Source organism: Nansenia antarctica (genome assembly GCF_963989245.1).
Source record: "Nansenia antarctica genome assembly, chromosome: 7".
NCBI classification, from domain to species: domain Eukaryota; kingdom Metazoa; phylum Chordata; class Actinopteri; order Argentiniformes; family Microstomatidae; genus Nansenia; species Nansenia antarctica.
This window is the reverse complement of record NC_137677.1, coordinates 12,021,144-12,044,038: the sequence shown is the minus strand read 5'-3', so window position 1 is coordinate 12,044,038 and position 22,895 is coordinate 12,021,144. Positions and strand designations below refer to the sequence as shown.

The 22,895-nt window shown below is 47.7% G+C and overlaps 1 protein-coding gene across 1 annotated transcript; it reads left to right on the top strand.

The window, feature by feature from the left end:
* Positions 1–11,107: 11,107 nt before the first annotated feature.
* pcsk9 (proprotein convertase subtilisin/kexin type 9) lies at positions 11,108–20,971 on the top strand (the record flags this gene model as incomplete). Its single annotated transcript, XM_080536553.1, has 12 exons — positions 11,108–11,260; positions 12,097–12,288; positions 12,676–12,799; positions 13,173–13,306; positions 14,725–14,866; positions 16,733–16,929; positions 17,005–17,188; positions 18,299–18,472; positions 18,618–18,766; positions 19,568–19,745; positions 19,996–20,162; positions 20,762–20,971. Exons 1-12 carry the CDS (start codon positions 11,177–11,179, stop codon positions 20,969–20,971), a joined length of 1,935 nt encoding a protein of 644 aa, XP_080392679.1. The 5' UTR covers positions 11,108–11,176.
* Between the last annotated feature and the right edge of the window lie 1,924 nt (positions 20,972–22,895).

The following is a 22,895-nucleotide window of genomic DNA, read 5'->3' as shown; positions in this document are numbered from 1 at the left end:
TTTGTAAGGGCATTTTTGTTAAAGATTGAATTATACGACAAAAGATGCCTAATGACTTGTTCTTGAATTTCAGATACATCAAGCCAGGTAGGCGATCTGAACCACCAGCAGTTCTACCACAGGTCCTCAAATCAGACAGCACAAAAGCTCAGGCAGCAGAAGGCCAAGACTTACTTTGGAAGGTGAGCCGTATCATGAAAGAAGAAGACCAGAGAATCCCAGGATGGTCTGCATTCAATGCCTATGTATCCACGTCAGACATCCCATTAACAACAGTACAATATATGCCCTTCATAAGAGCTTCACCATCAGACCTATCTACAATCTATACAGCTCTTTTGCAGCTCACGCAGCTTGCTCAAGAACTGGGACAGAGGCATATACTTGTAACTGCTGACCTTGCCATCTACAGCAAAGCACAGCAAATTCTGTGGAGCAAACCTGAAGCTTTGGATGGCAAGATCACCATGAGAATTGGAGGAATGCACGTCACCATGGCCTTTCTGGCAAGCATTGGGAAGGTGTATGCAGACGGGGGCCTCTTTGACATGATAACCAAGTCTGGAGTCTATGCTGACGCAACAGCTCGGCAGATGCTTCAGGGGAAACAACTGACAAGAGGTGTGAGGAGCATCAAGGTTGTTTCAGAGGCTCTGTTCAGGCTCTTCTGGATGGCACTGGTCTCCTGGCTGAACAAAAAAGGCCAAAGTCCATTGTCTGCTGAACAAGAACACCTCCTGCGAGATGTGCAGCATGCCTTTCATGGCGACGACCAGGTCTCTGCCAGACAGTTCTTAAGTGAAGTGGAGACAGACCTTCCTGAACTGAGGAGAAGAATACAACAGTTTTCAGAGAGGGGAGTTCAACAATCAGCAACTTTTAAGTACTGGCTGAATTTCCTCAAAGGGGCTGATCTCTTACTCAGAATGCTAGGATCAGAGCGTGAAGCTAACTTTGACCTTCATCTCAACTGCATGTCTGAAGCAATACCATGGTTCCGGGCTGCTGGCAGGATGAAATGCAATGTGTGGTCATGGTATTTGACAGGTATGACGGCCCACAGTCAATCAAAGACCTGGAGAGGCAAAGGAGAGGTGCAAGTGATGGAAGGCCTACACATGTTATCACTGGCAACACAAATGTCCCAAACTACAGAAAGTACTTGAGGAGTAGTGGAAACAAGACTGCACTGTGCATGTTTGTGAGCAACTACATTGTCACTGCAGCCCCATAGAGACTACACTCAGATGACTCCATCATCTTGGCAGGTGGATTTGACAAAGGGGAGGAGGTGAAGAGCATCTGCACAGCAGGAGTCAGCAGTTTGACATCACTGTACAGTGATCAGGAGGAGGCAGACACAAGGATGGTGCTCCATGCCATACATCTTGCAGAGTCATATTCCCGCATCATTGTGAGGTCTGATGACACAGATGTGGAAGTACTGCTCATATACTATGCAAGCAAAGAAATGTTTGGTTCATCTCTGGTGTACATGCATACAGGCCATGGAATGAGAGAGAGCTATGTCCCCATCAACACCATATCTGAGAAGATTGGAAAAGAAATGTCTAACTGTCTACCAGCATGTCATGCACTCACTGGCTGTGACACAACAAGTAGTTTGTACAGAATAGGAAAGACAACAGCATTCAACAAACTCAAGACCCATCTCAGCGAGCTCAAAGATCTGGCCCATTTTGGACTCTCTGCCAGCTTGGAAGAGTCTTTGCCAGTCGCAAGAGAATTTGCGCTACTCCTATATGGAAAAAAGAAAATGGAAAATGGATTGATTGGGTTACTCTTATTCTGACTATTTGGTGTCAGAGTTAATATCATAGTTGGACATATGTGTTACCTGTTATCTGTCATTATTAGATTGGTGATAATCTGAACAGAACTGTCAATCCACAGCCCCTCTCCCTCTGAGATGGAGATTGTTATGGCTGCTGCTGCCCAGTTGGCTACACAGTTTTGAAACATGCAGCTGTCACTCAAACCAGAGTGGCAGAGAGTGTTCCACTGTCAAGCTTCAAAATTATTTCTATACTGTACTTTGAATTAAGGTTCCAGTTTTAATAAAACCTGTACTATTTACACCTATGTTTTAGAGGCTTGCAATTTAGAACTAATAAACTTTATTTTATTGGGTTACTCTTATTCTGACTATTTGGTGATGTAGTTCAGCCACCTGGTATTTCCCTCTCCAAATATGATGACCATCAGAGTGAGCATTCTTAACTTATAGGCTATTATGCCACTTATCCCCCATTCGGAATTTGACTGTATCAGAGAAGAGGTAGGCCTATGTCTAAAGAAATCTCATTTGCAATAGAACTGTATGAGATATTTCCATACAACTACTGGTTATTGTTCAATAGCACCCTAGACAATTCAGTAATGATATATTTTTCAGGGATTTCTGTTTTTCTGATAAATGAGAGAAAAGTGATAGAGTCCTATGTTCCTGTCACCAAAAAGTACAATTTCCGTCTAAACTAAAGCTAAGTTTACAGGACTATAATTCAGTATTTATTTAGGTAAATAGTTGTCTGACTATTTGGTGATGTAGGACAACCACCTGGTTCATACCTCAGCAAATCTGAAGAGGAAAGGAGTGATCATTCTCAAGTTATGGGCTTTTTTGTCACCTTCCCCATATTCGGCCTGGTCTAATTTGGCTCTTTTTCAGGGATTGGGGTAGCTCTAAAGAACAACCAAAAAAACATATTTTCCCCAAAAATAAAATTTGACAACAATCAATTTCATTAATGGGAGACCCTAAAGATAAGAAAAATCATTGTTGTCATTTGCTCTACCTCGGGTAGGGGTATCTCAAAATCTGAGGGCCCTTCCTGCTAGACTATTATAGTGCCTACCCTTTTACATTTTACAAAAAACAAAAAACAGAATCATTTTTGCACAAAGGTTACACAGAAATGTCAAACGAGTAGCATGCAGCAACATTTTCTATGATGAGTATTTGCATTTGCAAACAATACATTTTTAAACTGTACAATTTTCACATATCACCCAGCAGATGCTGATGTTAGTAGATGGCAGTAGTCATATGGTGCTTTTCCATCAGCAGCCCGCGTTAGTGCAGTTCGGATCAGTTCGAGGTCAGGTCGGGTCACTTTGATCTGTTCTGGTTTTCCATTATACACAAACCGACCCGGACTAGTAGGAGGAGTAGACGATAGTAGGCGGAGTTACGCGTCACACGCAGCCTGGCAAAAAGCTTCCGGGTGTACACAGCAACAGCTGTGATTTTTTTGGAGAGAAAGAGAAAGAGAGAGAGGAAGCTATGTACACATAATAAAGTCATGTTTTTTGAACCCTTAAAACCACTGCTTTATGAACTGTAGTATAATCATCGGGAAACGCCGACAAGACGCGAATCTACCGGCATTTGACTCATGACACTGCCGGTGTTATTCACAGACAAACACGGTGCCGTTTGCGGGTTAATAACTTCGGTTTACCGGGGGTTAGGATAACAATTCAAACGTGTCCGGAAAGAGGAGAAGCCAGGGAATTCAAAAGTTTTTGAATGGAGTCGATCCTCCACTCCTATCACCGTGGACACAGCGCGGAGCGAATTCCCTGTTAAAACCGGCATTTGACTCATGAGTGAACGGCAAAAATGGCTGGACAGCACAGCAGCAGCGGCCAGGTGAACTCCCGGTTCATCGAGTTTACGGTTAAAAGCATAACTTCTCAGGGTGTCAGCGCGGTGGTTAAGGGCTCAAAATGACCGTAGACAGATGGTGAAGTTAGCAAAGGAGTATTGTGTTTGTATCACCTCCACAGCCGGTGTTATTCATGGACAAACACGGTGCATAATAGCGAATTTTGTGTTGTGCTTGTTGTAAATAAAAGTTATATGATTCATTGAAATGACATTAAACTAAGATAATACGATGGTCAGCATAATTTTCCGAATCTTTATTAATAAGCTATTACAGAAAATGTAGTGACATTTTCCTAGAGTGAATGTGGTATTTAAAGATGGCGGTTAGTGAAGAAATATATGGGATGGGACATGGGATGACGATTTCCATTGACCAATCAACGGTGTGCAGCGTCACACGTCACACGCAGCCTGGCAAAGAGACCCGGATATGAAATTTTAGACCCTGGGGTCGATGTGGAGCTAAAGAAGCGAGCTGACCTGGGACCGAACCGACCTGGGACGACTAATGGAAAAGGGGAACGAAGCGGGCTGACCCGGGTCAGCACCGGGTCAGCACCGTAGTGGAAAAGCCCCATTAGTCAACATTTCCCTCTGCATTGTAGCAAGGAAGGATATTACACTGTGTTTTGTCTTCAGATTAATATGCATTAGATTAATGCTAAAATAAGGGGCAGGCTTACTCAACAATGCTTCAGATGTGTCAATGTACAACAATAGTCGCAAAATAAATGTATATTGTAATATGAATAGTATGTTAATAGATGTCATAAATGTGCTTGTCTCATGAGATTCTTCCTGTGAGCATCTTTTTCATGTGAGTGGTAGTACGTCACTACCCTCTGGTGGACGTACGTGTGTACTTAATGAGACGAGAGCCGCCATACGTTTAGATCTGGCTCAAATTCTCCACAACATTCTTAGTAAAAATATAAATATATAAACACTTCAATAGTGTGTCCTAGTGATGTCCTGAATCAGACAAATAAATAAATAAAAATAAATAAATACATTCTACACGGAAGAGCAGCACGTGACTCACATTGGTCCAATCGTCAGGTGACAAGCGCCCACTGAAGGCGCGAATGACTTGACCGCTTTTGGTTGCGTCTTGTGTTGGACTTCTGTCGGAGGAGTCATGGCTTCTGGTAAAAGGAAACGAGTAAGTCACCTCTTCACCAATAATCACACTTCAGACGATGGCGGAAAAGACGGTTTTGTCGAAGGATCCATACTTCGGATAACCATGAAAAACGTCCTGTAATTAGTCTACTCACGCTGGGCACCTGTGCTTCAACTTCAATGCTAGCTAGCCGCTATGCTAGCCAACCTGCCCAGCCTCTCCGTCTCCCCCCCCCCCGTCTGCTACCTAATCCATTTTCTCTGCTAAGATTCTAGCCAACAGAAAGTCTCTTCAAGCCGAGCAGCATGTTCACAGAGTGACGTCGAACAACTGCGGTAAGTGTCTCCTGTCCTAATCATCTATTAATTAAACGGATACTTTGGCATTTCAATAGAAGCAGCATTTTAGAATAACTTTATATTGTTGTTCACCATACACTCCAGCTGATCATGAGTGGCTCGCGGGTCAGCGCACGCCAGAGGACGCCAAGAAAGTGCCAAGAACGACACTTTGGAGGATGAAGAAGCGGATGGGGAGGCAGGTCGAGGCTTCCTCTCCTCCTCCTCCTCCTCCTCCTCCTTCTCCTCCTCCTCCTCCTCCTCCTCCTCCTTCCCCTGGGCCTTCGAGGCCGCACTATCCGAGGATGAAGAAACGGATCGGGAGGCAGGTCGAGGCTTCCTCTCCTCCTTCTCCTCCTCCTCCTCCTCCTCCTTCTCCTTCCCCTGGGCCTTCGAGGCCGCACTATCCGAGGATGAAGAAACGGATCGGGAGGCAGGTCGAGGCTTCCTCTCCTCCTTCTCCTCCTCCTCCTCCTCCTCCTCCTTCTCCTTCCCCTGGGCCTTCGAGGCCGCACTATCCGAGGATGAAGAAACGGATGGGGAGGCAGGTCGAGGCTTTTTTCTTCTTCATACAAGCAAATAGAATATTGTCGTGTTTCGTCCGTCTGATGTGCGTGGGTATAATGACTCACACGACAAGGGATTCTCCGTTTCTGGTTCTTTAGTGAACTTCTTCTTAACACAATACACAATACAAGATACAACTAATTGTGTCCCAGATGGCAGGTTAATAGATGACGGGAAAACTAGCTCTGGCACAGAACAGCAGCTTTGCTGTCCATACCGATGAGCGTTGTTCCCTTTACTGACTGTTTACGTAACCAAGGTAACGAGCTATCTCTCTCTCTGGGTGATCATGTGACATACAGTAACCAATCAACAATAACGGTAACATAAACACAACAACAACAACAGGGAAAGCCACCCATGGTGGACTGTCTCACAATATCAACGCGTGGCGCTGCGTTGCTACAGTGCCCAGCTGCAGCACAGCTTCAACCAGCTGGCCCTGGAGGCCAAGATAGTGGAGCTGGTTGAAGACTACACCACGCCCAGGGAGTACACAGGTACACAGAGAGCTCAGAGACAGAGAGTGTTTGCTGCTGTTTATTTATTTTTACCTTTATTTTACCAGGCGAGACAATTAAGAACAACATTCTTATTTACAATGCCGGCCTGCCTCATAAGGGGAAAGGGGAGGAGGGCTGATAAAACATGTTAAAGACAAAGCACAATAAGAATTAAACACATGCATGTAACACAAACAATACAACAAAAGCACTAACGGACATCAAGAATGGATTTTTTACTTGATAACCACAGCTGCAGATCAGTCAGCACACCCACCGTATCCTTCTTCTTCTTAGCTTTGTTTTCCTCAGTCTCTGGCTCCTCAGTGGAGGACTTCCTTGTGTTGGAATCAGGCTTCTCCACTACATTCTTCTGAGATTCAAGGAACGCTGAAATCAGCTCCGGACAGTCAAGGTTTTCCTCAGGCTCCCATCCGTACTGAACAAGCTGCGGACCTGCCGGCTGTGCCTCCAGCCGTTTCAAAAAGACTTTGGGCACAGTCTGTTGGAGGGGAGACCGTTCTGTGCACTGTACTCCTGCAAGACTGTGGAGCTGTGGCTTGCAGAGAGGAGAGACTTGAAGACGCGAAAGCCACTGTAAATACTGTGTGTGTAGTCAATACAGCCAGCATCAGCTGACGGCTGTGTTCCAGGAGGTCCTGTTTAGAGGGGTCCACCCGGAGGTGAAGTTTATTCCATATGAATACAAGGTCCCTGTGGAGGAGGTTGAGAGATAGTGGTTAGAATTACTAGAATGGCCGATGATAATGAAGGGATTAGCTTTTTGAATGTTTTAATTCACCCCTCAGCTGCTCCCAGCCCAATGCCCCATATGAATATTCTTTTGGTTGCAATCATTTTATTCAGCTAAGTGATGAGTCAAATGTTGTTTTCTATATTGATTCATAAACCTGATGCTATTGATAACGGCGAAGAAGAGAAGAGAAGAGAAGAGAGAGACAAGAGAAAAGAGACGAGAGACAAGAAAAGAGACCACAAAAAACAACAAAGATACACAAGTTGCCACCAAAAAACGAGAACCACAAATGTAAGTATTTACTTCGTTAATGAAGTTTGTGAAAAGTTATGACCATGGTATTGTAATGTCCAAATTGTAACTATATACGACTGTCGCATCTGGCAGGCCCATGCAGAACACAAGTTCGTCAGAAAGCAATAGCGTTGGTTCTTTCGATTCTGAACAATGATACAACTATGATACAACAATGTTCCATCATTAGGGACTCCGGAGCAAACCAGAGATCTCATCCATTTCAGGAGCGAAAACGACAGCAATTTTCTCAAAAGCAAAGCGGCCTCGAAAGGCCTTTGGGAGTGAGTCATTTGTTTTAAAGTTTCTTGACTGCATACAAACGTCTATGTTTTATTATAGTTTTTTTACATTGTGTTAACATCATTTTTAAATTATTGTTATGATACAGGGCGTTTATTAAACAAGTTGGGCTGGAAGGGAAGATGTCCCACCAGCAAGTGTCCAAGAAATGGGAGAACCTGAAAAGGAAATATAAGGTAACCTGAGAGCAATGTGGTTCGATGTACTATTTTTTTCCATCACAAATACTGTGTAGGCTACTGTAATAAAGGCATAAAGGCATTATTTGTCATTCTTGTCATTATTAACATTGTGTGTTTATTGCAGGAGTTGAAAACCCCAAAGACCGGGTCAGGCACAGAGGGTGGGGAAGTGACAGCGGTCAACTGGCAATTTTTTAGTGATATGCATCAGGTCCTGGGAGCTAGGCCATCCATTTCTAACATGTATTTCCTTTTCCTTTTTTTTTTCTTTCAGGAAATGACCCCACCTCAGCCTCTCCCTCCGCCTCTTCCTCAGCCTCCACCTCCGCCTCAGCCTCCACTTCAGCCTCCACCTCAGCCTCCACCTCCGCCTCAGCCTCCACTTCAGCCTCCACCTCAGCCTCCACCTCCGCCTCAGCCTCCACCTCCGCCTCTTCCTCAGCCTCAGCCTCCACCTCCGCCCCTCCCCAGCCTCCACCTCCGCCTCTTCCTCAGCCTCAGCCTCCACCTCAGCCTCCACCTCCGCCTCTTCCTCCACCTCCGCCTCTTCCTCAGCCTCTTCCTCAGCCTCAGCCTCCGCCTCTTCCTCAGCCTCCACCTCAGCCTCTCCCTCCGCCTCTTCCTCAGCCTCCACCTCAGCCTCTCCCTCCGCCTCTTCCTCAGCCTCCACCTCAGCCTCTCCCTCCGCCTCTTCCTCAGCCTCAGCCTCCACCTCAGCCAGCTGTTACGGCTGGGCCTCCACACACACCCTCCCCCGCCCCCACAGCTCGAGCACAGCGTGCTCTCCGCCGCAGGTGAGGCTTGTCCCCGCTAATTGGATTATCAGCCAAACCAGCACACCTGTCTCCACTCCCAATCAACCCTCTGCCTACTTCTACTCTGGACTTCCCTTCACTCATCGTCAGTTCTTCCCTAAGTATGGCCTGGCAAGTATTATCTGATTCCAGTCGTGTACTTTGCTCGTGATACTATTTTTGCAATTTGTATTCTTCCCGTATACAAATTCCCTTGTGCCTTTTTATTGTGCACTTACCTTTGTCCTAGCCTACCATTGAGACTTACCCTCTTTCTCTGTTCCTCTACAGCCCACGCCAGCCACTACCCCCAGCCCGCCAGGCTGAAACCCCCGGACTCATCATCCCCTTCCCCCCCCCCCCTCCCCTACACTGTAAATAAATACCCTACGGGGCTTCACAGTATCCTGCCTCCGTTGTCGTGTCCTTGAGCCCCCTCGCCCCCGTGTCTTTACACCAGCCCTCAAACCCCGAGGAGGAAGAAGAGGAGGAAGACCGCCCTAGAAACCCTGGTGGAAAAAGACATGGCGCTTGAACAGGAGCGTTTTGATTGATTGATTGATTGATTGAAAACTTTATTAGAAGATTTGCAGAAGTAGGTACATGGAAGTACATATTACATACAAGGTCAACTAACAGGATAAAAACCCAAGAAAGCCACTGGCTTATTTCAATTGGGGTCCTTGATTCTCAATTCATCGTTACGATGCAATGCTACCAATGACGCAAACACCAAATAATTTTTATCGCTGTTCAAACAGCTAGTGGACAAACTTCCCGACAAGTAGATTTGTTTAGAGGGGCTATTCCATCAACTTTGCTAAAGGAAAGTCCTTATTTTTTGGATTTTCCTTTAGCAACGTTGATGGAATAGCCCCAAAGTTGTTAACAGTTAATTAACCTTGTTGTTTTTATTGTGCTGTTCGGGGGGTATTCCATCAACTTTGCTAAAGGAAAGTCCATATTTATTGGATTTTCCTTTAGCAACGTTGATGGAATAGCCCCCATGATGTTTACATTTGTGACTGCTCCTGGTGTTTCTGGACACCTCTCGGAAATGAGAAAGACGTCAAATTCGTCTTTAAAGTTTTTTTTTTTTTTTTCCAGATTTTCGTTTTTTTAGCTAACATTCAACTCGAAGATGTGAAGTACCCACTCGTTATTTTTCCGAACAGTTTTACGTTCATTAAATAAGTGTAATCTATAACACAATGACTTCGTTTCTTGTTGTTTGATGGGGATTCATTATCTTTGATGGGGATTTTCTGTGCTTAGTGATTTCCGGTGTAGCAACTTTCAAATACTCATGTCGTCTTCAATTTGTTTCCGATTTCAATGTATGATGCATCATTTGAAAGCTTACAATCTGTAGTTTAAGCACATGTAAAAAACAGAAAAATGATTTCGCCTACAGGTAGCCCTTTTCATTGGGCTGTGTCACATTTGTTGTTGTTGTTGGACTACTAAAGTATTTGTTTCAAACCAATTGTTGGTGGATTCATTATGAGCATGAATAACAGATTGTCTTATATAATCAAACCACATTTTCCCATTTAGCTAGCAGTTAGTTAACTGTAAAAATCCTAAAATTCTAAGACAAATATTTTAGTAATCTTTTTTTTATTTGAAGAAATCACACAATTAAGACAAAACAAATTGGAACAAGCCTAAAATGGTATCAACATGGCTAACATACAAACTATATACAATTATACATTTCTGGGTCACAAACAGCATCCTACTATGGTGTTTTTTTTATTATTATTTACGTGCGTGCGCACACACACACACACACACACAGTGAGAGAGAGAAAGAGAGAGGGAGCATCAACTTCAACCATACTAATCCTAATAAACCCATCTAATCGAATCTGATCTAATCGAATCTAATCGAATCTAATCCATCCATCCCGGACAGAACGCAGCCACATAAGAGGGGACACCGTTTCACATTTTTATGGAAAAAAAGAATGCTAAATAAATACATTGATCTACGTTACCTGGACGCAATCTACGGTAAGGGTAAAGCAGATGTTAAAAAAACGAAACGGTTGAGACTGCAACCTGCAGAGTAGAGTCAAATGAAAACTATAAAAAAGGATTAACGCGTGAGTGGGAAGACCCCCAAACCCCTGAAACCTGACTCCGTCTGTTGCATCGCGGAGATGTTATGAACGGAGAAAGAAGGATCATCCGATACAAAAGCGGTGGCGTGAGTGGAGTCCCACGCCCCCCACTGAGTCCCCGCCTCGAATTGTAAACCTCCAATTGTTGTATGAATTGTAAACCTCCAATTCTCTTTTGTTTCTGATCTGAGTGGTTCTAATGAGTCCTGAGTCCGCAAGGTGCCTCACAGAGCCTACAGAGGTGCGATTGACAGAAGGACACCCAACAACTCCTGGAGCAGAATTGAACTGTTGGTCAGGTTGGACATCTGGAATCCTCAGTCGCTGTCCATAGCCTAATTGGTTTGAATTAATTGTCACTATTGACCTAATTTTTAAAAAATATCCATAATGGGATCATATTTTCTGGACAGATTAGGTGGTCTTGCCCTATGCGTGTGCGCGCTCACCGTGACCCTGGCCGTGCACGCGCAGGACTCCTCCGAGGAGGACGAGATGATCTTGGACCTGATCCGCGAGGACGGGACACAACCCGAATCAGGAACCCAGCCCGCCGCAGAGTTCCATAGATGCAATAAGGTAACATGACTGTGTGTGGGCCAGTGTGTGTGTGCCAGTGTGTGTGTGTGTGTGTGTGTGTGTGTGTGTGTGTGTGTGCGTGCGTGCGTGTGTGTGCGTGCGTGTACGTGCGTGTGTGCCAGTGTGTGTGTGTGTGTGTGTGTATGTTTGTCAGTGTGTTTGTGTGTGCCAGTGCCTGTGTGTGCGCCAGTGTGTGTGTGTGTGTGTGTGTGTGTGTGTGTGTGTGTGTGTGCGTGTGCTCGCGCGCGTGTATGTGCCTGTGTGTCTGTGTATGTGTGTGTGTGTGTGCATCTGTGTGTGTGTGTGTGTGTGTGTGTGTGTGTGTGCGTGTGCGTGCATGCGTATGTGTGTGTGGTGAGTGTGTGTGTGTGTGTGTGGTGAGTGGGTGCTTGCATGGGTGCATCCACCTCTCCTCTCATGGATGATATTGATGATGATGATGATGATGATGATGATGGATCCATGATGAAGCAGCACAGCTCACACACCCTGTGTCCCAGGGCCACATTGGGAACTGATTTAAAGAGAAATAATAAACACCAGCATATTCTGTAGCCCCGCCCCCCACCAAGTACTGGTGTTGCCACCCCTTTGATGACTTCATTGTTGCACTGTTGAGGAGCTAGCTTGACCCAAAGCATTTTGTGATAGCGTCTACTACGGCTGTATTTGGTGTAATATGACCAATAAACTTGGATGTTGATGTGATTTGTGACACAGTCTGATCATTTGGTCCGCTTGTCAGCAACCAATCAAAATGTTCAGACTTTTATTTTGAAACACGGAACTACGTTTCAACGTCGTTGAGAATCACAACGTGTCACGTGTGGTTCCAGGCTGCGTGGCGCATGCCGGGTCAGTACCTGGTGGTCCTGCGGGGGGGGACCCACGACTCCCATGTCCGCCGCACCGTGTGGAGGCTGAAGGCCAAGGCTGCCAGGAGGGGCTACCTGCTGGAGGTCCTCCACACCTACACCGGAGCCTTCCACGGCTTCCTGGTGAAGATGAGCAGTGACGTCCTACACATGGTAACCCTGGGAGACGACCTCCTGACCTTGGGAGACCCTCCTCCTGACCCTGGACTCCTCATACAGGGTCTTCATCTGGGTTTAGTTACAGCCCAGTATTGATGCCCTTGACTACCCTCTAACCCTGTGTGTGTGTGTGTGTGCGTATGTGTGCATGTGTGCATGTGGATGTGTGTGTTTGTGTGTGGATGTGTGGATGTGTGTGTGTGTACATGTGTGTGCGTGTGTGTACGTGCATGCGTGTGTGTGCATGTGTATGTGTGTGTGCGTGTGTGTGTGTGTGCATGTGTGTGCATGTGTATGTGTGTGTGTGTGTGCGTACGTGCGTGCGTGTGTGTGTGTACATGTGTGTGTGTGTGTGTGTGTACATGTGTGTGTGTGTTCCAGGCAGTGAAGCTGCCTCACGTAGACTACATAGAGGAGGACTCGTCCATCTTTGCCCAGAGCGCCCCCTGGAACCTCCTGAGACTACAGCAGCCCCCAGCCTCCACTGGAACATACACCCCCCCCAGTGAGTCACACACACACACACACACACACACACACACAAGTGCACGCATGGACACGCACACACACACACATACACATACACATACACACACACACACACACACACACACACACACACACACACACGCACGCACGCACACACACACACACACACACACACAAGCGCACGCACGGACACGCACACACACACACACATACACATACACATACACACACACACGCACGCACGCACGCACGCACGCACACACACACACACACACACACACACACACACACACACAGACCCATGCCATTTCTCTCTCTTCACTCTCCTCTCTCTCCCTCTCCACATCCCTCCCACTCTCCCCTCTCTCTCTCTTTCCCTCTCTATATAGACAATGGGGGGATGGCGGAGGTGTATTTGATGGACAGCAGTGTGCAGAGTTCCCACCGGGAGATCGAGGGGCGTGTCCTAATCACTGACTTCAACAATGTCCCAGAGGAAGACGGAGTCAGAGTTCACAGACAGGTCAGTCACACAGACAGGTCAGACACACAGACAGGTCAGACAGACAGACAGGTCAGACAGACAGACAGGTCAGACACACAGACAGGTCAGTCACACAGACAGGTCAGTCACACAGACAGGTCAGTCACACAGACAGGTCAGTCACACAGACAGGTCAGACAGACAGACAGACAGGTCAGACAGACAGACAGGTCAGACACACAGACAGGTCAGACACACAGACAGGTCAGACACACAGACAGGTCAGTCACACAGACAGGTCAGTCACACAGACAGGTCAGACACACAGACAGGTCAGACAGACAGACAGGTCAGACAGACAGGTCAGTCACACAGACAGGTCAGACAGACAGACAGGTCAGACAGACAGACAGGTCAGACAGACAGACAGGTCAGTCACACAGACAGGTCAGACAGACAGACAGGTCAGACAGGTCAGACAGACAGACAGGTCAGTCACACAGACAGGTCAGACAGACAGACAGGTCAGTCACACAGACAGGTCAGACAGACAGGTCAGTCACACAGACAGGTCAGACAGGTCAGACAGACAGGTCAGACAGACAGACAGGTCAGAGAGACAGGTCAGTCACACAGACAGGTCAGACACACAGACAGGTCAGACACACAGACAGGTCAGTCACACAGACAGGTCAGACAGACAGACAGGTCAGACAGACAGACAGGTCAGACAGACAGACAGGTCAGTCACACAGACAGACAGGTCAGACACACAGACAGGTCAGATAGACAGACAGGTCAGACAGACAGACAGGTCAGTCACACAGACAGACAGGTCAGACACACAGACAGGTCAGACAGACAGACAGGTCAGACAGACAGACAGGTCAGTCACACAGACAGACAGGTCAGACACACAGACAGGTCAGACACACAGACAGACAGGTCAGACACATAGACAGGTCAGACAGACAGACAGGTCAGACAGACAGGTCAATCACACAGACAGGTCAGTCACACAGACAGGTCAGTCACACAGACAGGTCAGTCACACAGACAGGTCAGTCAGACAGACAGGTCAGACAGACAGACAGGTCAGTCGCACAGACAGGTCAGACAGGTCAGACAGACAGGTCAGACAGACAGGTCAGTCACACAGACAGGTCAGTCACACAGACAGGTCAGACAGACAGACAGGCCACCCTGGGGTGACTTACAAAAATCGGAAAAAAGCACAGTCGATGGGACAACATCATCTCAGTCATTCTACAAAATTGGTCTATAACCAAGTTGCCCAAAAGAAATCCCTTAATGGAAAATGAATCTATCTCATAATTGTGTTTGCACAGTATATGGACCTAACTGTATGCATGGGTTGGAATCCGGCCCATGCCCTGCTGACATGCTGACATGCCCTCTCTTGTCCCTGGCGCCCCCCTCCTCCCTCTCTCCCATAGGCCAGTCAGTGTGACAGTCACGGCACACACATGGCCGGTGTTGTGAGTGGGCGGGACTCCGGCGTTGCCAGGGGCGCCAGCATCAACAGTGTGCGTGTGCTCAACTGCCAGGGGAAAGGCACCGTGTCAGGGGCCCTGGCAGGTAGGACCATCCATCTGTCCATCCATCCATTCATCCATCCATCTGTCTGTCCATCCATCTGTCTACCCATCTGTCCATCTGTCTACCCATCTGTCCATCTGTCTACCCATCTGTCCATCCCTCCATCCATCTGTCTATCCATCCATCCAAACATCCCTCCATCCATCTGTCTATCCATCCATCCAACCATCCCTCCATCCATCTGTCTATCCATCCATCCAACCATCCAACCATCCATCCATCCATCCATCTGTCCATCTGTCCATTGTCGTGGATTAATTAATGAGATTAATTAATGAGAGATAGGAACTTGCTTTAAATCTAGGTATAGTATTTATTGAAGAAAATTATCTTTTTTGATTGAAAACCTTTATTGTCCCCAATGGGGAAATGTTGTTGTCAAACAGCTCAGTTAGGGCAGAAAACATTCAATACAGAAAACAGAAAACATTCAATAAAATACATAAAACAGTGCAGGCTCAATAAGTAAAAAGTTCCAAAAGTTCCAGCTCCAGGTCTCCCCCACCCTGCAGGGCCTGGTTGTAGAGTCGGAGTGCAGCTGGGACAAAGGACTGTCCAAATCTTTTTGTACTTTGACGGGGGAGAACAAATCTGTGGCTGAACTTGCTCCTCATCCCCGCCAGCTCGCAGTACATCGGGTGGGAGGGATTGGCCAGCATGGCCGCCAGTTTTTTCCCCATCCTCTGTTCTGCCACCACCTCTAGGCTGTCCAGCCCGGTCCCCACCACAGAGCTGGCCTTCTTCACCAGTTTGTTTAGCTTCGCAGCATCCCTGGCACAGATGTTTCCACCCCAGCAGGCCACGGCGAAGAACAGAACGCTGGCAACCACCGACTGATAAAACATTTGCAGCAGCTTGTTGCAGACACCGAAAGACCTCAGCCTTCTCAGGAAAAACAGTCTGCTCTGCCCTTTCCTGAGAAGAGCCTCGGTGTTGTCAGTCCAGTCCAGTTTGTTATTAATTTGTACTCCCAGGTACCTGTAGGAGTCCACCCTCTCGACTTCCACCCCCTTGATGGTGATGGGGGCTGGGGTCCTTCTCTTCCTCCTAAAATCCACCACCAACTCCTTTGTTTTGCTGGTGTTAAGCAAAAGGTAGTTGGTGTCGCACCACTGCACAAAGCTCTCCACCAGGGCCCTGTACTCCTCATCCCTGTCGTCTGTGATGTAACCGACGATAGAGGAGTCATCTTTTACAGCTCTAGAGCGGACAGTCAACTTCTCAATGGGAAGCTTTCAATGACTGACAACAAACTCTCACATAGTACATTTGATATAGTGTTAACATAGTCATAACATTGATAACGAGTGTGAAAACAGGGAGTAAGTTCCTGTGGGACCGACAGCGAGTCCTAAACGAACTACTTATGAACACAAGGCCCAAACAGCTCTGTGTTCACAAACAGGACAGTCAGACTCACAACAATCCCACAGGAACTCCTCATGGAAACATACTGTCACATTCTGTATGAAAATGAATACCACAGGAATACATATAATGTTAAAACATTCATAAGATGAAAAATCCATTACACCATCCATCTGTCCATACCTCCATCCATCTGTCTATCCATCCATCCATCCATCCATCTGTCCATCCATCCATTCCTCCATCCCCCCTCCCTCCTCCCTCCCTCCCTCCCTCCCTCCCTCCCTCCCTCCATCCATCCATCCATCCATCCATCTGTCCATCCATCCATCCATCCCTCCATCCCCCCCTCCCTCCCTCCTCCCTCCTCCCTCCCTCCCTCCCTCCCTCCCTCCATCCATCCCTCTATCCCTCTATTCATCCCTCCCTCCCTCCCTCCCTCCATCCCTCCGTATGACTGTGTCTCTCCTCCCCCAGGTATGGAGTACATCCGAGCCTCCCTATTGGCTCGTCCGGTGGGCTCGGTCATCGTGCTGCTGCCGTTCATTGGTGGGTTCAGCCGCACGTTGAACGCAGCGTGCAGGGAGATGGTCGCAAACGGAGCCGTGCTCATCGCTGCCGCCGGCAACCACAGAGACGACGCCTGCCTCTACTCACCAGCCTCAGAGCCAGAGGTACACACACACACACACACATTTATTGCAAACTCCCCCCCCTTGCCGTCACCGTTGACCCCCTGATCCCTGTAGGTCATCACGGTGGGGGCCGTTAACTCAGCAGACCAGCCCATGTCCCTGGGGGCGGGGGGCACCAACGCGGGCCGCTGCGTGGACGTCCTGGCGCCCGGTGATGACATCATCAGCGCCAGCAGCGACTGCAGCACCTGCTTCACCTCCCGCAGCGGAACGTCCCAGGCTGCAGCTCACGTCGCTGGTACACACACACACACACACACACACACACACACACACACACACACACACACACACTTCAGTCGCGCAGGAATGTTTTTTTGGAGAGCAGTGTCTTCCTCCCTGGTGTCCTGCCATGGACACCATGCCGGTTCAATGTTTTACGTACGGTAGACTCATGACCAGAGATGTTTTACGTACGGTAGACTCATGAACAGAGATGTTTTACGTACGGTAGACTCATGACCAGAGATGTTAACCAGTTCCAATGATGCCTTCAAGCTTTTAGCTGTTACTCTAGGGTTCTTTTTAACCTCATTGAGCATTCTGCGTTGTGCCTTTGGAGTCATCTTGTCTGGGCCGCCCACTTCTAGGGAGAGTAGTCACAGTAATGAATCGTCTCCATTTACACACATTTACACTCTAACTGTAAATGTTTTTGAGATGACTTTGTAACCCTTTCCAGCTTTATGCAAATCAACATTGCTTGATCGTAGGTCTTTTAAGATCTCTTTTTTGCGAGGCATGGCATAAGTCACAGTATCTCTAACCCACACCTCCAATCTCGTTTCATTGATTGGACTCCAGGTTTGCTGACTCCTGCCTCCAATTAGCTTCTGTAGAAGTCATTAGCCTTCTGTAGTCATTAGCCTAGGGGTTCACTTACTTTTTCCAACCTACACTGTGAATGTTTGAATGATGTATTCAAGGTGGACAAGAACAATACAATCATTTGTGTGTAATTAATTAAAACAGATTGTGTTTGTACATTATTGGAACTTAGATGAAGATCAGACCATATTTTAAGACAAATGTATCCATAAATGCAGGTAATTCAGGGTTCACTTACTTTCTCTTGCCAGCGTATGTGACAGCAGCTGGTGAAAGCGGGCAATCGACAACCGACCAAATATTTTGATTTTTATTCTGAAAAATGTAAAGAAATGTCAACGTTGTTAAAAATCAATGACACACTCGCTAGTCAAGCCAAAATATTGCAACGCAATGGATTGGGTGAGTAATCCCCATCGAGGTAGTGTAGAGTAGAGAGGATTACTCTCTACTCTCTACAATCCATGTGTGTGTGTGTGTGTGTGTGTGTGTGTGTGTGTGTGTGTGTGTGTGTGTGTAGGTATAGCAGCAGTGATCTTGTCCTCCAGGTCTAACGCGTCGTCTGTGGAAGTCCTCCAGAGGATGCTGCGTCACGCCGTCCCCAGCGCCCTCAACCCTCTCTCCCTGGCCCCACCATTCCGCCTCACCACCCCCAACATGGTGGCAGCCCTGCCGCCCCCCAACCAGCACACAGGTGACACACAGACGCACACACACACACACACACACACACCTGTCTGTGTGGTTGGCAGTGCTTGATGCTCCTTAATATGTAACAAGTGTGTGTGTGTGTGTGTGTGTGTGTGTGTGTGTGTGTGTGTGTGTGTGTGTGTGTGTAGAGGAGGAGCTGCTGTGCCGGTCAGTGTGGTCCCAGAGGTCTGGCGCCGCCCCGTCTGACAGGGCTGTGGTTGGGTGTCGTCATGGCGAGGAGATGATGGGCTGCACCAGTTACGCTTCAGACGGGGGCCGTGCAGGAGAGACCATCTCAGTGAGTCTGTGTGTATGTGTATGTGTGTGTAGCATGTGTATGTGTGTGTAGCATGTGTGTGTGTATGTGTGTGTGTAGTATTTGTGTGTGTGTATGTGTGTGTAGCATGTGTGTGTGTGTATGTGTATGTGTGTGTAGCATGTGTGTGTGTATGTGTGTGTGTAGTATTTGTGTGTGTGTATGTGTGTGTGTAGTATGTGTGTAGTATGTGTTGTGATATCCCTCTCTTTTTTTTTTTTGTAATCAATTATTTATTGCAAAACAGTACACATGAAAAACTCACATTATTACACCAAACAAAATAAGTGTCTGTCCTGATTTTTTTGTTTGCCCTTATCTTACCCCCCCCCCCCCCCACTATAAACACAGTGATATCCCTCTCTCTGAGACTGTGGGAATTTTCACACATGAACTAGAGACGAAACAGGGAGAACAATCAGCCGTTACCGGCATACTGACTCCTAACAGGAGGGGGGGGATCTGCCCCCTGGGAAACGCCACTTGCCGTATTGTCCAACTCAAAAGGGTGATGAACCCCCGACTTATGGGCAGCAGTGAGAGGGATGTCACAGTGTTTATGTGTGTGTATGTGTGTAGTGTGTGTAGTGTGTGTATGTGTGTAGTGTGTGTATGTGTGTAGTGTGTGTGTGTCTCACCTGGGTGGAGACTACCCCAGCTGAATCGAAATGTCATATGTTTGTAAAATGCTTTGTGTGTGTGTGTACATGTATGTGTGTATAATGCTCTGTGTGTGTGTGTGTGTGTGTGTGTGTGTGTGTGTGTGTGTGTGTGTGTGTGCAGGAGCAGGCAGGGCAGAGTCAGTGTGTGGCTGCCGGGGGTGCGGGGGGGCAGGGTGTGTATGCGGTGGCGCGCTGCTGCGTGGCGGGGGGGCTGCGGTGCCAGGGACATGTCAGCCCCCAGCCTGGCACGCACGCTGAGTGCCCCCCCAGCCCCCCACACACACCCCACCATCTGACTGGTAAGATCTACATCACCCCTAGCATGCGTGCGTGTGTGTGCCTGTGTGTGTGAGCCAGTGTGTGTGTGTGTGTGTGTGTGCCAGTGTGTGTGTGTGTGTGAGCCTGTGTGTGTGTGTGTGTGTGTGTGTGTGTGAGCCAGTGTGTGTGTGTGTGCCAGTGTGTGTGTGTGTGTGTGTGTGTGTGTGTGTGTGACTGTGCCAGTGTGTGTGTGTGTGTGTGTGTGTGACCCTGCCAGCGGTCTCTCTCCAGGCTGCAGTTCTCTCTCCACCACCGGGGTCTCAGACGCGCGGCCTCACCATGGCGACGGGCAGCGTTGCTTGGCGACGGAGGGAGTGACAGCGGGGGCCGTGTGCTGCCACGCCCCCTCCCTGGAATGTCGCCTGCTGGAGCGCCTAGCGACAGGCTTCAACGAGCAGGTGTGTGTGTGTGTGTGTATGAGCAGGTGCGTGTATATGTGTGTGTGTGTGTGTGTGTGTGTGTGTGTTTGTGTGTGTGTGTGTGTGTGTGTGAGTGAGCAGGTGCGTGTGTGTGTGTGTGTGTGAGTGAGCAGGTGCGTGTGTGTGAGCGTGTGTGTGTGTGTGTGTGTGAGTGAGCAGGTGCGTGTGTGTGTGTGCCACTAAATAGGTGTGTAGCAGCATGAGCCCAGACAGGGCCAGATGTTGGTGATGTTTGCCAGCTTGTCTCTCTACATCCAGACAGTCTCACTGTGTAGCTTCTACATCCTCCCCTTCTTAACACAACGGCTACATCTACATAACGGTCATACTTTCAAGTTTTGAGAAAAACAGAATAAGCTGAACGAAATCTAGAATATATGATATTTAGGCAAAAACATCATTTACCTTAAAAGTGACTTAAGCCATTATTTTAAGAAGGTGACACGTGGACATTGTAACAGTTTTACTGCTTCCTGCAAGTGATTCTCTATGTCCTTCTCTCTCTCTCTCTCTCTCTCTCTACCACTCCTTCTACCATGCCCCCCCTCTCATGCACACACACACACACACACACACAGGTTGAGCTGACCTGCCCAGCGGGGTGGACTCTGACTGGCTGTAGCGCTCTCTCCGGGGGGTCAGCTGTTCTGGGGCCGGTTGCTAGGGGAAACGCCTGCCTGGTCCGCAGCACCGCCGGGGCAGAGGGTGGGGCGGGCGCCGTGGCAACCTGCTGCCGCCTCGGCCAATCACAGCGGCCCACCGGCAGCCCCCTGACAGCCACTGACTGACAGGCTCCGCCTCCTGCAACGTCGTCACCATGGCAGCAGACTGAGAACAGATGTTCCCCTCCCCAGAGCTGTGTTCCTGACACACACACACACACAGACACACACACACACACAGAGAGAGACAAACACACACACAGAGAGACAAACACACACACACACACACACACACAGAGACAAACACACACAGACACATACAGTGACACACACACACTCACAAACACAGTTTTCTAAACAAAGAATACAACAGCTGACATGTTATATCCCACTACCAGTGATGTGGAGGGTACGCACACGTAGACAACGTGACTAGTATTGTTATTGGTGAATAGTATTTCCCCGCCTTTGGCGAAACTTACCACTTTTTCATATCAGCGTTGACGTGTCTTGTTTACCCACTGGTGCCAGGCTTTAGACTGACCCCTACCTACGAGGTACTTGTGTAGACTGACCCCTACCTACTAGCTACTTGTGTAGACTGACCCCTACCTACTAGTTTTCTTGTACACATTTTCAGATGTGTTTTCTGACCGTTCCAGAGAGCAGTGTCGGGGCTGGAGGTTGTGATCTGTGGTCAACGTTACTCGGTGCTCCACTGCAGGTGTCTAACTTCAAGATTCAAGATTCAAGAATGCTTTATTGTCTGTCACAGAGTGACAGAAATTCTCCTTTGACAGGCAGAAGTGCAGCTCAAGAATACAGTTTCCACATTAAAACACACATAGGTCACATACATTAATACATACAATAAAACAGACAGATATAACAGTGTTTATGTAGTGCCTATTTAAAAAGTCTGGTCATTTAAAAAGAATAGTAATAAAAACAGTATTATGATTTAAAAAGCTAAAATGCTTTTTCCTCTACCTGTGACAGCTCTGACGATAAATCACAACATCGTCACGATGAGCGTCATTGCTTAAGTAGGGGTCGGTCAGGAATCAAGACAAGCATCTCTACACTCACTGTTCCAGTCCGACAGCTTTGGCATGTTACATATGAACTTGTGTAGCCTATTAGTGATGTCATGCTACATATGCTACCGTGATGCTAATGTGACTAGTGTGGTGTGTGTTTGCTGTGCTCTCATTGACGTTGCTTCAATGTCAGTCTCTGAACAGATAACCCTATCTTTTGTATCCCGAAAAAAAAAATCATAGCATGCAATTTATCTATCTTTGCCCCTTCGATCACAGATTAAACAATACTTTTGTACTTTTGTATGACTTTATGAATAATAAAAAAAGTTTTCGAATGAATGTGTATCGCTTTTGAAAATTGTCATTCTTGTTATATGGTACGCAGCTGATGCGACACATTAACACACAAAAGAACGAGACAGCATTTGCAAAACGTTGTGCATTCCAGTTTATTTTATATCAAATTTTCCCCATAATCAAACTCTGATGTACAAATTAAAACTGGGTTTCAAACATGCATTGAAGAATCCTGCCACGGCAGACTTGACTTTAAGCAGAAGTGAAAATGCTCAAAGCTGAATGACACTTACAGAATAAAAACCCGTATTCATGTCACACCCCCCACCCCCCAACCCCCCCAACCAACCCACCTCCACCCCCACCACCCTCCATCCCAGATAAAAAAATAAAGAAACTAAAAAGATTGATTGAAAGTCCCTCTGAGGAGGACTACGGTGGGTGAGGAGGGTCAGTCAGAAGGGGGGGCTGGCCCCCCAGGGCTGAGGCTGTGTTGGCTGGCCCCCCGGCGGGCAGCGTCAGTGCTGTGGCCTTGGCACTTGGCACAGACCTCAGGTCAGCTGGCACAGTGAGACACACTACAACCCTGTCAGGACCCGGCACATGACAGGCCCAGGTGGGGGCGGTGTGTGTGTGTGTGGGTGTGTGGTGGGGGGTCGTGTGGGGGGTGGGTGGGGTTGTGTGTGTGTGTGTGTGTGTGTGTGGGGGGG